Source organism: Pomacea canaliculata, linkage group LG8 (assembly GCF_003073045.1).
Source record: "Pomacea canaliculata isolate SZHN2017 linkage group LG8, ASM307304v1, whole genome shotgun sequence".
In the NCBI taxonomy this organism is placed as follows: Eukaryota; Metazoa; Mollusca; class Gastropoda; order Architaenioglossa; family Ampullariidae; genus Pomacea; species Pomacea canaliculata.
Window position 1 is genome coordinate 6,019,514 of NC_037597.1, and position 11,888 is coordinate 6,031,401.

At 43.2% G+C, this 11,888-nt stretch overlaps 1 protein-coding gene across 1 annotated transcript; it reads left to right on the forward strand.

The window, feature by feature from the left end:
* Positions 1-8,990: 8,990 nt before the first annotated feature.
* Positions 8,991-11,888, forward strand: LOC112570907 (octopamine receptor beta-2R-like). Its single transcript, XM_025249622.1, has 2 exons — positions 8,991-9,521; positions 10,017-11,888. Exons 1-2 carry the CDS (start codon positions 9,030-9,032, stop codon positions 11,124-11,126), a joined length of 1,602 nt encoding a protein of 533 aa, XP_025105407.1. The 5' UTR covers positions 8,991-9,029; the 3' UTR covers positions 11,127-11,888.

Consider the following 11,888-nt stretch of genomic DNA (forward strand, 5'->3'; position numbering starts at 1 on the left):
GGTTTGTGTGCCAAAGATTTAATTAATTAATTTATTCTTTAATTTATCCATTGCTTTATTTCTCGACAAAGAGGAAACGGTAATGTCGGCTCTTGACAAAGTAAGGCAAGTATTCAAATTATTCTCCTCTCAGGTCAGCTTGTGTTGAATGTATTTCCGGTGCTTGGCAAGCTACGTACCGCTTTGTGTACGCTGTCGGGATTTGTTGTTTCTTGTTTTCATTGGTGGTGGTGGTAGTGGTGGTGGTGGTGGGGATGGTTGCGGTGATCTGGTGGTGGTAGCAGTGGGGATGGGGATGCTGCAATGGTCTTTGCGCATGCTGCTTAACGTCTTTGACAGCGCTAGCCGCGTGCCTTTGGCGGCTTACCGTTCCCTCTCAGCAAATCGCGCGATCCTCTCGCGTTCAGCGCACCCCTTCCCCCCACCCCAACACACACACACCAATCCTTGCCCCCGCCCACTCCTCGTGCGTTGTTCGTCCCCGCAGGGAGAACGGATGTGGCGTTTGTTCAGGTGAACGTCGCGAAGCATGTGAACAACTTGCGTGGTCAACAAACATCTGCGCCGTGCTGCGCAAACAGTCGCGCAATGCAGCGTTTGTCTTCGACTCCCCTCGGGTGAGGGACTCGCAAGCTGCGCAAGACTAAAATTGGAATGTTCCCCTCCTCCCATCCCCGACACGCACGCACCCTCCTCCCCTTACCTGTCGTTCACGGGCAGGGAGGCAGCCTCTGAGGTTCATGGACAGTTTGTCCACAGCCGGGGGTCATCTCGGTGCAATGTCACAACAGGTCGCCCAGGACCCAGGACAGATCATTGTCAACACGGGGTTCGACTCCGCTTGGGAAGTCAACCACCGTCTTGTAACAATGCTTCGACAGGCCCTGCGAGCGATCGGCGATATTGATAATCATCCATCTTAACATTTGTTAAAGAATTCCGAAGAATTTTGTAAAGCAATTATATTTGTCACAATATATTTTATTTCTATCCATCAAGAATCCTGAAGAAGCTTTTCAGTAAAGTAAAAACATTCTTATGCTCACAGACACAAGTAAAAATGAGGGATTTTTTCATTAATAAATTATTAACGTTTGGGTTTTTTTTGACAGTTCGTTAAAATAACAGTCATAAAACAGGTAAACAGTCGCTAGAACTAGAAGAACTCGGAGCTGTGCTGCCTGAACAAAGCTGCACGATGACAGTAAAATATTAAAATATGTATGAGAAGTCAACCTATTTTGATTTAAAATATGTAGAATATTTTAAATAGCTGTGAGAAGTCTAACTTTTTAAATTTTAAATATGTAATATATTTAAACAATGTCTGAGAAGTTAACTATTGTTGACTAAACAATGTAAAAGGTGTGTAAGAAGTCATTCTATTTTGACCTAAAATGTGTACGTGTAGTGTGTAAGAATAGAGCCACTGAGAGATGAAGAATAAAGGTTAGGAATTTAAGTTTCTTTTACTTAGAGGAAACCTAAATTATGAATATGCTTATTTCCATTGTTATTCTAACAAGAAAAGTCCGCAAGTAGAACAATATAAGTATGCTTGCTGTCTGAGATACACCGCTCATTCTGCCTGCTCTGTGTAAAGATAGAAAAAAGTGGTGCGTTTCAAATAATATGAGTGCAGAATTTTAAAAAAATCCCAGAAACTCTTTGAGTAAACAACTAAAATATCTTTTAAAGAATTACAGATACAATTAAATAATTTGAAGAACAAATTATTTCTAGCATTGTCTTTGGCAAACTGCTACTGCAGGACGCCAAAAGAAAAAGAAAAAGTGAAGTGTATTTAGTAGACGGTGGTGAACCCTCCTTCAGAAGCCGTCATGGTACTCGCTGGACAAGGGTCAAGTCCATGCAGGTGCTTTCATGCTTTGGGTGCCTGCATGACGCTGCACTTGCCGTTTGGAAACCGTCACGGCTCGGCCGGACACCGACAAAAGGACGAGACCCACGCACGGAGACCCCGCAATCGACCCCATTCTTTTTTGGCAAAACAAGGTCGAGCTACTGAAAGATGCTGGCAGATGCAGGTACAGTTGGCCGTTGGCGATGTTTCTTTTGCTTTCTCGTTCACGTTGTGAAATAATACAGTTCTCCTATTGAAACCGTTTGTTAAAAGGTTTTTACAAAGAATGTTTCATAGACCTTGCTGTATAAATGTTCCACACGTGGTTCAGAATGTAACAAATTGTAGATATGGTAAGGGTTCTTGTGCACAAACGATTTTCTAACTTTCTGCCTGATTTTTGTAGAGTCCTGCTGGAGCTCGTGTTCTCATTTGTATTCATGTTTGGCACGGAGGATGGGCCGAGCTATAGGGCAATTTACTGTTTCTTCATACCAGAAGGTATGATGGACTGAAATAAAACTAATACCCTATCTGCAAACTACAGATTTCAAGTTCATCTCCTGCTGAACAACAGTAGAAGTATTCTGGACTTACTTGGAATGCACTATAACAAAGACGCATGATAAATGTTGTGTTGGGGATACAACACGGGATAAGTGATGTGTGGAGACTGACAAAGGATAAATTACTTGTTCTGGAAACTGAAGCAGGGTAAATAGTGTTCCACACATTAGATTGGAACAACAGACAAGTAGCACGGATCGTGGACTGAAAGAAATTGATTTTATTTCACCGTGGACGTGTCGGGATGCTGGCAGACAGGACGACTGAAGCGAAAAATGGAGAAGACGGCAGCTTGTGTGGGAAGATAGTGAGAAGTGCTCAACATCCTAAGCAGGGATTGCCATGCAGGGTTCTCCAGCCAGTGAAATCATCGACAGTCTCTTCTCTTATGACCTCCACGACCTCTCAAAGCGTACGACTGAGAGTGACCGCCCTTGTCAGGTTACGGTGTCGCTGGCATCTGCCACTGTAACCTCTGTTCGAGAATTAGGTTTGTGTACGAGACAGGAAAAAAAAAAAGGATTTTCCCATCCTGCCAGACGGTTATTCATGAATTCCGAGTCCAAAATATGGGACAAGCTTGTCATTGCGACTTGCACGTGTTCTGGCGCTGATCAGCACGTGCTCGGCGTCTGCAACGTGACCCTTGACCTCGTCCTCCTGGAACTGTGACAAAAGTATTAATATCAATAACAGTCTAGAAACAGCTTTACAACTTGTAAAAGTGTCTTTATTACGACGCAGGTGGATGATGTTTGATTTCCTTTTTTCGTTTTTCAGCTGCAATTAACTGCAACATCAGTCCCCTAGATGGTTGCCCCCAATGCTAATGGTGAGTGGCCATCTTCAGTCACCAAAAACACACTTACGAGACCTATATAATTAATTTCATTGTCATTAGCTGTCTGCTTAAATGGTTGGGGAGGAAAGGGAATCAGACGATGGACTACAAAATAAGCATATTTTAGCAAAATGTGAAATTTGAAGTAGCTGTGTGCCATTTTCTGATGCAAGAGTTCGACAATATTCTTGACATGATCTTAGAAGTAGAAACACGCTACAAGCACTTAATAAAAGACAAGAATAATCATAAAATCTACATAAATAAGGTATTTTGTGAAAATAAGTGATGCTGCTATATGGGATACAGGGGGCATTAGTTTATTTTTTATATAACACATGAACTTGTGGAAAATCGAATTCGCTTGTGCCTCAGACATGACTTCCCATGACTCAATTCCTCAAACCTACGGTTTGTTTTGAAAAGTATATACTGTTGGAGAACTGTTTGTCTGTCCTATAAGTCACAAGCGAGTGAGGTCAGCATGTCGTCAATGAAAAGCAGCAGAAGATGTTGAATTCTCTCCCTTGTGCAAGTCGGCGTTAGAGGGCGCTCGATATTCTGGTATGTATCAACAAACATGCATGCGTCATCACAGAAATGTTGAAGGCTATTGCATGCTATGAGATATAAAATATAATAAAAAAATTTTACAGAGAAAAAGTTACGGAATCTTTTTATTTTCTCGTGCTTTCTTTCTTACAGCCTGAAGGGCACAATAAAGTAAATAATTACATGTAATCAAGTTTGTTTTTTCTTAAAAGTTGAAACCACGAAATCGTCTAACAACTGCTAAATCTGTCAGTTGAGGTTGCAGAGAGAATAAAGTGTGGGATTTAGAAGTAATTCCTCTGGCCAGGCAAGACTGAAAGAATCAACTCCAGACTTCAAGAAGACTTGACTAGGTGACCTTTAACCTACATCCTGCCAGAAGATACGGAGCTGCAGGGCTTTACAGGTTTTCACGCTGACCACACCTTCAGTTAAGAAGGGGTAAGTAATTGCTTGTTTTGTTTCTCTGATATTTAAAAACAAAGATCCCAGTAGAAAGCAAATGCTGTCGTCCCACTACTCTTGCCAGTTCTCGAGAACTAAACGTGTGTGAGAGACGAACCCATCAACTCGAATTTAAGGATTAAGAACTTGGTGGGTGCTTGAGAACCTTAAATAGCCAGAAACAAGCAAATGTCTGGTGATGTCATAAAAGTACAGACAAAACAAAAAAGAAACATAATGAATTAGAGAAATTGAATGACAGGAAATACAAGTATAAGAATGAACACTTCACAAGAGTTATGCCCTCTTGTGTATACCGCTACGCCAAAATTTCAGATTATCATGAATTATGAAAGCAGGATTTCCCGAATTAGAAAAAACATAAATATAACAGGAAGAATTGTGTCAGTTTCCTAAGTAGAATATAAACACAAACTATTAGAACAAATTTTGTACCGCACTAATTCCTTAATTATTGTCTTGATACTGTTGCCAAGGTGGCCTATTATGTCTAGCATATCTTCCTTCTGTTCATGTTTCTCTTTCTCTCTATCTGACATTTTGTGGGTGGTTTTCGAGTTCTACTCTCTACTTTTATATGAAATAGATTCATAAACTCGGTGTTTTTATTGTGGCCTCAGGTCAGAGTGACATACACCAATATGACTCATAATGTAGGGTTGTTACCTCTCATCCATAGCAGTGACAATTTTACTATGAAGTTGAACTAAGAGAAAGCGCAAACATACGCTTGACTACAAAACTCCAGTCTACCCGTATATTTGCAACATACTTCCGTCAGTAGACATTGGACAGCTGTGGTGTGGACACGCCGTGCTCTGAACACTTTACAAAAGGATTATCTTGGAAAATCACTGCTCAGCATTCAGTGGCTGCCTTACCCTGACCACCATCACAAGACTTAAACGATTGAGGGAGGAATAAATCTGACGAAAAGTCAATTCAGGTTGAAAGAGTGCTCTTGAAACAGAAGAGGTGGCTGTCAACAGCAGTCGCCAGAAGTGGGAGATTTATGGTGGCGATGAAGATTATACAGATGATGTAGAGCTGTCATGGCATCTGGTCCAGATTATCAGCACGGGCGATCGGCTGTAAAGGAGTGTGCGAAGGTGGTGTACGATGAAAGAAAAGATTTGAACGTGATCAATAGGGCATGAGTACAAAATGTAAATTTTATGCTGTGGTAGAAGATGGGAAAGGTGAATACTCACACTCAGTGAATTTGAGAAAGAGAGGGGGAAGAGAGAGAGAACCGAGGAACAGATGAAGATATCCATCTTGAATCCCAGTCGAGGGATCGACTGAGTAAGGGAGGGAGAGAGAGAAGAAGACTGATATCATCTGTAAATTTCATGACATTTTCCCGACATTTTCGTATACGTGATTCAGAGATTTATGTAAGTACAGTATTGTATCTGTCTCATCTTACTGGCTTCCACTTTCCCATCGATGTACTAGAATCCTCTTTCTGGACCCGATTCTCAGTGGGTAGGGACAGATGATGCAGTTGTGAAAACTGACACAATATTATATTCAGCATCGATAATCCTGCACCTTTCATGTTTTTTTTTCCTACTCCCACTCCTACATCTGTCTCCGTTCACTTTACCCTTTGCTGGCTGAAAAATCACAAATCAACTATGTTGTCCCTAACCCCTTTAATTAAATATTTAATTGATTTTACAATTACAACTTACTCTAAAGGATCTAAATTCCAGATGTGCAATTTTTTTCTTTCGGTTGTCTGCCGTTCCCACCGCACCCCCATGGGATCACGTGGTCATAATTATTGTCTTCATGATGTAGGACACTGGTTATAATTCTATCTTCTATTTACTCTCTCCATTTTCTGCGGTATTACTTGTTGACTTGAGTATCTATTTGCTTGACTAGGGATTCGTGTTTGTTTCTTCGACAATTTGTTTTCCTGTTTAAATTAAATAGAATATAAGAAGGTCGAAAAGACAACAGTTTATATTGAAAAATACAATGAGTGTAAAACAAAACTACAAAAAATAAAAGACTGCCTCATTCTAGGATAGTTCCTACCGGCATGTAAGAAAAAATAAAACGATTTGTTAAAAAAAGAACATTTCCAAGCGAAACCAGACATTCAACAGGAGAGGAATAAAATGGAACAGAAGCACTTGTTGAAAGCGGAGCAGCCTCCGGAAATCCCGTTGAGAATATTCTGGTCACACAGGTCGGTATTCCATTGAATGCAGATGCCGGGGATGGCGCTGCCATGACGACGAAATTGCGGCCATGTGGCGGCGGCTAATATGGGTTCTGTGACTATTCCGTCGCCGTTCACCTTCAGGCATCGGCCAAACGATGTCCAAACAGGCAGGCACTTCACGCCAGGTTTACCCCATACACCATCACATTCAGTTCAGGAAGGATTGAAGATGAAAGTTTAGAAGCCTTTGATGTGAAGCCGTTCTAATCAAAGACTGATAAAGGAGACCTTTCTTTGCACCTCGTCTGATGAGCGGAGGTGGAGCGGGAGCAAATTTAAAACTGATTTTTCTATATCATAAAGATGATGTTAAATAAAAGGAAAATATAACTCAGTTATAAAGAAACTCCAGCGTCATCTTTTAAAGAGGGTGGTTGACCCCCTTGCACCCCTGGCCTACGCCATTGCAGGTAGCGAGAGTGAAAGAAATGTTTGTGGTAATTTCCTTAAAATTTAATTTTTTAATGCTTTATGCATTAAACAAATAAGGATAGAGCAAGATTCAGAAAATAGTTTTGGAGATATAAATACTATTTATTAAAACATCACAGCTGAACGTCACCCACTGAATGTTTTGTGATCTTTTCACGATGTCTGGAGGATTAAGATGATCGTCTTTGAATGACAGTTTCACGGTAAACTCGATTGAAGGATCGAGGTAAAAATAACCGCTTACCTCCCATCGTACCCCTGCTATTTCTTCCCAAATAAAACCACGATGCCAGGCTTGGACCCTGCATTCTACTGCCAAACTGCAAGAACACCTAGCACTCGTAACCGAAGTTAACGGTGCCGCAGACGCACACCCACGTGGTGCGCGCGCACCCATTGCGTCACAGCTGTCAAGTGACCTCTTGGGTCACCTCGCGCCTGAGACGTCGTCAGGCGCCTACCGAAGCGAGTCAACTGAAATGTAAGCAGACGATGAGTGCATTTAAAGCAGTGAAAGTCAGTTTGATTTGTGACTGCTCTCGTCTTCGAATGAATGAAATACAAAGACATGGAGGACAAGGCTGTTGTTAGATGGGGATGCTCGTCTAGGCACCGTCTTTGTGAAACTAATAAAAGACAGCAGGTAAAGATATCTTTTTGAGTTTAATTTGAATTTGAGTGAAAAAGGTTTTAAGAAATATAAGTGGTAAAGCAGTATAGATATTCCTATTTACGTCCAATTTATTTTTATGAAGTAAAGAGTTTAAAACTTGACAATTTAAATTTATAATGGGATTTTTGTATAATGTAAAAAGATCCACGTGTAATTTTACAATTAATATACTAATGAAAAAAAAACCCACGAAAATATGCAAATATATTAAAATTTCTATATTCGTGAAACAAGTGCGTAACTGTATTTCTTTTTAGAAAATCGTGTTAATACATCGTATTTCAGTCTTATTATGTTTCTGTATACATATGTACAGTATGCCAGTCCAAACAGGAGCAATAGGCAGAAGATTTATCAAATCAAATTTATATTACAATCTATGGGCTATTGAGAAAATAAGAATGTTATCTGATGAAAAATAATATAGTATGTAAACACAAACAATAATAAGGCCTTTTCTGTCATGTGCTTGAGTTGGGCGGAGGTATAAAAATTACAGGAATACACTTGTGTCCACTGCGTCTTTGACATTGTTGTCTGTCCACAATGTTCGTGTATTCTGACACACAGAGTGGAACGAAGACAAAAAAACTGATGAAATAAGCGCAAAATATTCAAATAAATTTACTGTCGAAAACAAGATTTCCTTTTGTTATAAAAGGATCATAATTTGCGCTTTAAATGTGTTTTGTTTAAATGTTTAGTTGTTGTGAATGTCTGTTTATATTTATGTCCGTTTATATTTTAAACTTTGAACATCAGTGATTTCGTATGACGTTTATCTTGAGATAGTCACAAATAAACTTGTTGTCAGATTTTCTGGTAAGCAGAGGTGTTCACAAGGATGAATAAATAAAAAGACAACATAGGTTACTGCATACAGATGTATGATTACAAACATAAGTGTTGTTTTAAAATGGCTTGTATTGCATGCTGACTGAAGAGAACAAATTGATGGATAGCCAGACCGACCTACAGGTACAGAGCGACTGACAAACAAACAGTAACTGATTCAGCCATGCACGAAGTCAGTCTTTATGCTTCCTGAAATCCGGTGAATTAATATTAATATGCCTTTTCTTAAGAGAATCTTTAATTTAGAAGTAAAAAGCTTACATGATGTCTGTCTTACTTTAGTGACTAAGATTGTCGCGGTGGTGTCCTCGGAGTCCAAATTCCACGGTTTCCATTTCAGCAGAATAACGGAAACGGTGCCCCAGCGGAAGGACGAGAGCCGGCCATAATGAGCCGCGTTGCCAGACTGTATAAATAAGTGCAGCAAGCCCAGAATAGACACAGGACAGTAATACCACCCTGTGGAGTGCTGGAGACCGGACAGTCGTTTCATTGAGACGAGCGCACATGGGAGAGAGCTGACAGCGCCGAGAGGTGTGGGATGGTCACTGGAGACTCGCGGATCTTCGTTTCCATGTCCAGACCCAACGATCCCAGCAGGCGCCTGACAACGAGGCTGCAAATGTCGAGCCACGTCAGCATGTTGGGTATCCAGTCCGGAGCCTTGGGATCCAGGATCCATCCCGATCCCGGCGCGGGTGGAGAGGGGTTTCTCTTCGCCAACACCAACATCCCGCACGTGCTGGACGGTTTCGATTTCAGCGGAACTGACGTCACAGGCGAGGAGGGTCTGACCACGCCGGGAGAGACGACACCGTCGTCGTGGACGGTGGAGCAGGTCTGCGGTGTAGCGGTCGTGGCGGTGATCGTGCCCTTCATCCTTGTCAGCAATCTGCTGGTCGTCGTCAGCGTCATCAAGTGCAAGCGCCTGCAGGTGCCGACCAACTATTTCATCGTCTCCCTCGCCGCTGTCGACATTTTCGTCGCTCTCGTCACCCCCTTCGTCATTTTAGTGGAGATTTTACCTATGCAGGTGAGTGGCGCTTCCAGACCCTCAAAATCATCCCCCCATCCGCTATTCAAGCGTGATTACCATTATAGTTATCTTTGCTGTGTCGTCGCAGCTCACAACATGGGGAAGTAATCACAGAATACTTTCTTTTTAAACAATCTCTGTATTTAATTTGTTTTTCGCGATCAAGAGAAGTAATTGTAAAACTTTCGAGACAATAAAAAAATATTTTCAGTTTAGTTTCATCAAGGAATAAAACAAACCAGTTGTTTAGCAGTGAAAGTAGTTTGATGAAGTTGATGAGTGGGGGATTATCTTAATGCAACAAGTACAGGAATGTTGGGTATTTATTCCCCATACTCCTTCTTCTTTCTTTCACCTAAAAGTGATCTTGGAGTCGGCATCGTGATACCTTTACAGACTGAAAGGTTTTTTAATCTGGAAAAATGTCTGTGCTTGATTCTTATTTATCAGTATGGAAAATAATTAAAAGTATAAAATGCGGTTGGCTTGCAGTTTTCTAACCTGGTACTGTGCCTGACGCCCAATCGCATCCTGCTGACGGCGTGTGGCGTGTCGGTGCTGACGCTCGCTACCATCGCCTACGATCGCCACACGGCGCTGGTCAACCCACTGGAGTACGTGTCAGTCATGACCCGGCGCAAGATCGGCCTGCTGGTGGCACTGACCTGGCTTTACTCCACAGCCATTGTGTGGGTTCCGCTTCCGGCCGGCTGGTACTCGCAGCCTCGCCAGGAGGAGGAGGAATGGGTCGCCTGCTCCTTCAAACTTCATGACAACGCGCACATCCTTTTCCTCAGCGCCATCTTTGGACCAGCCTGCGTGGCCATCTCCATCTGCTACTTCCGCATCTACACCGTGGCTCGCCACCACGCCCGCGCCATCGCCGCCGTAGAGTCGTCGGTGCAGCACAACCTCCGTATCCGCTCCATCATGAAGGACGCCAAGTACTCTCTGACTCTGGCGCTGGTCATCGGTGCCTTCCTGGCATTGTGGCTACCTTACCTCACCTGCCTGCTGGCCGAGGTGACGAGCGCCGTCCAGGTGAGCCCCTGGCTGCGGAACTACCTGACACTGCTAGCTGTCCTCAACAGCGGCCTCAACCCTTGGATCTACGCCTACAAAAACAACGAGTTCCGTTCGGCCTTCCGGAAGGTCTTTCAAGACCTCTGCCACGCCGGGGCTGCTGCTGTAGCGACACCTGCTTCCGGAAGGAGGGTCGCCGCTGCAGTACTATGTCCGACGCCAGCGGCTACCGCAACTCCTCCACCGCCACTGTCGCCACCACCGCCAGCTTGTATCAGCACAGTCGTCGGACCTCCTCCGCCACTCGTGGTCGACTGTCAGACGTGTCCTGTGTCCTGGCTCTGCACGAGGGGAACGGGCGGGAGGAGGGCAGCACATGCGCAGATCGGAAGACGGAGGGAGGACTTATCACCGGACACCTTCCGGTTGACGCAGTTTCCGCCACCAACGAGGCGCTGTTCGTTGAGGGTTTCGCCAACAACGTGCTGTTGGTGCAGAGACGGACTTCGGACACCACAGAGAAGCGCGTGTCCAGTCTCCTCAGTGCCGACTCCAAAGCGTTCATCGCGGACCTCTTGAGTCTGTACCTCCACCACGCTGTTCTGCAGCCGGAAGTTTCGAGTTCTGAGGACGATGGACACAATGACTCCGTGGATACGGAGTGACTACACATGACTTGGCTCTTCCCATGGAAAGTAGTACTTTGGTGACAGTGTAGTGGTCCCATCTCCTATTTCCGTTCTTTTTTTGGAAACTTAGCTTTCCAGACCTGTTGGGATGATTTTATCGTTAAATAACGGAGCTCACTGTCTTTAAGAACGCTTTTGAGAAAGCAGAAGCATAAAAAGAACCATTGTGTCTGGTGTCTTGTGCCACAATGAACGTCTGCTCCGACGACGGTTGGAAGCAAAAGACAATTACATTCTGTGTCACACTCCCTTTCACTGGACCAGTGCTGAGGAAATATGGATTTCCACAGGACTTTCGGGGAAGGAGAAAGAAAACTACTTTACGAGTGGACTACCTAGTCTGTACTTTCCGCTTTCTGGCTCCAGATGTGGTTGAAAGACGCAGGTATACTGTGTATTATTATTCCCAGAAATACATTTGCCGATCATCACGGACAGTGAATCTTGGGTAAAAGGGAAACGAAACAAAATGAAACGAGTTCCCTTGTGTTTATTCCTTGATTCGATTAATTTGAGAGAGCCACTACTCATGGGTGCAAGCACTACGGTGGAGTCTACGTATACAAACGAGCTTCTTAAGCCAACCAGGACACGTGACTGAAGTTTCAGTTGTTCCGCAGCCAGTGAGTGTACTTACTTCCGTCCAAAGAAT

Bases quoted from the DNA above. Each gene is read 5' to 3' on its own strand.
- LOC112570907 (XM_025249622.1), top strand. From the start codon at position 9,030: ATGGTCACTGGAGACTCGCGGATCTTCGTTTCCATGTCCAGACCCAAC. The intron at 9,522-10,016 runs GTGAGTGGCGCT...GTTGGCTTGCAG, and splicing joins TGGAGATTTTACCTATGCAG to TTTTCTAACCTGGTACTGTG.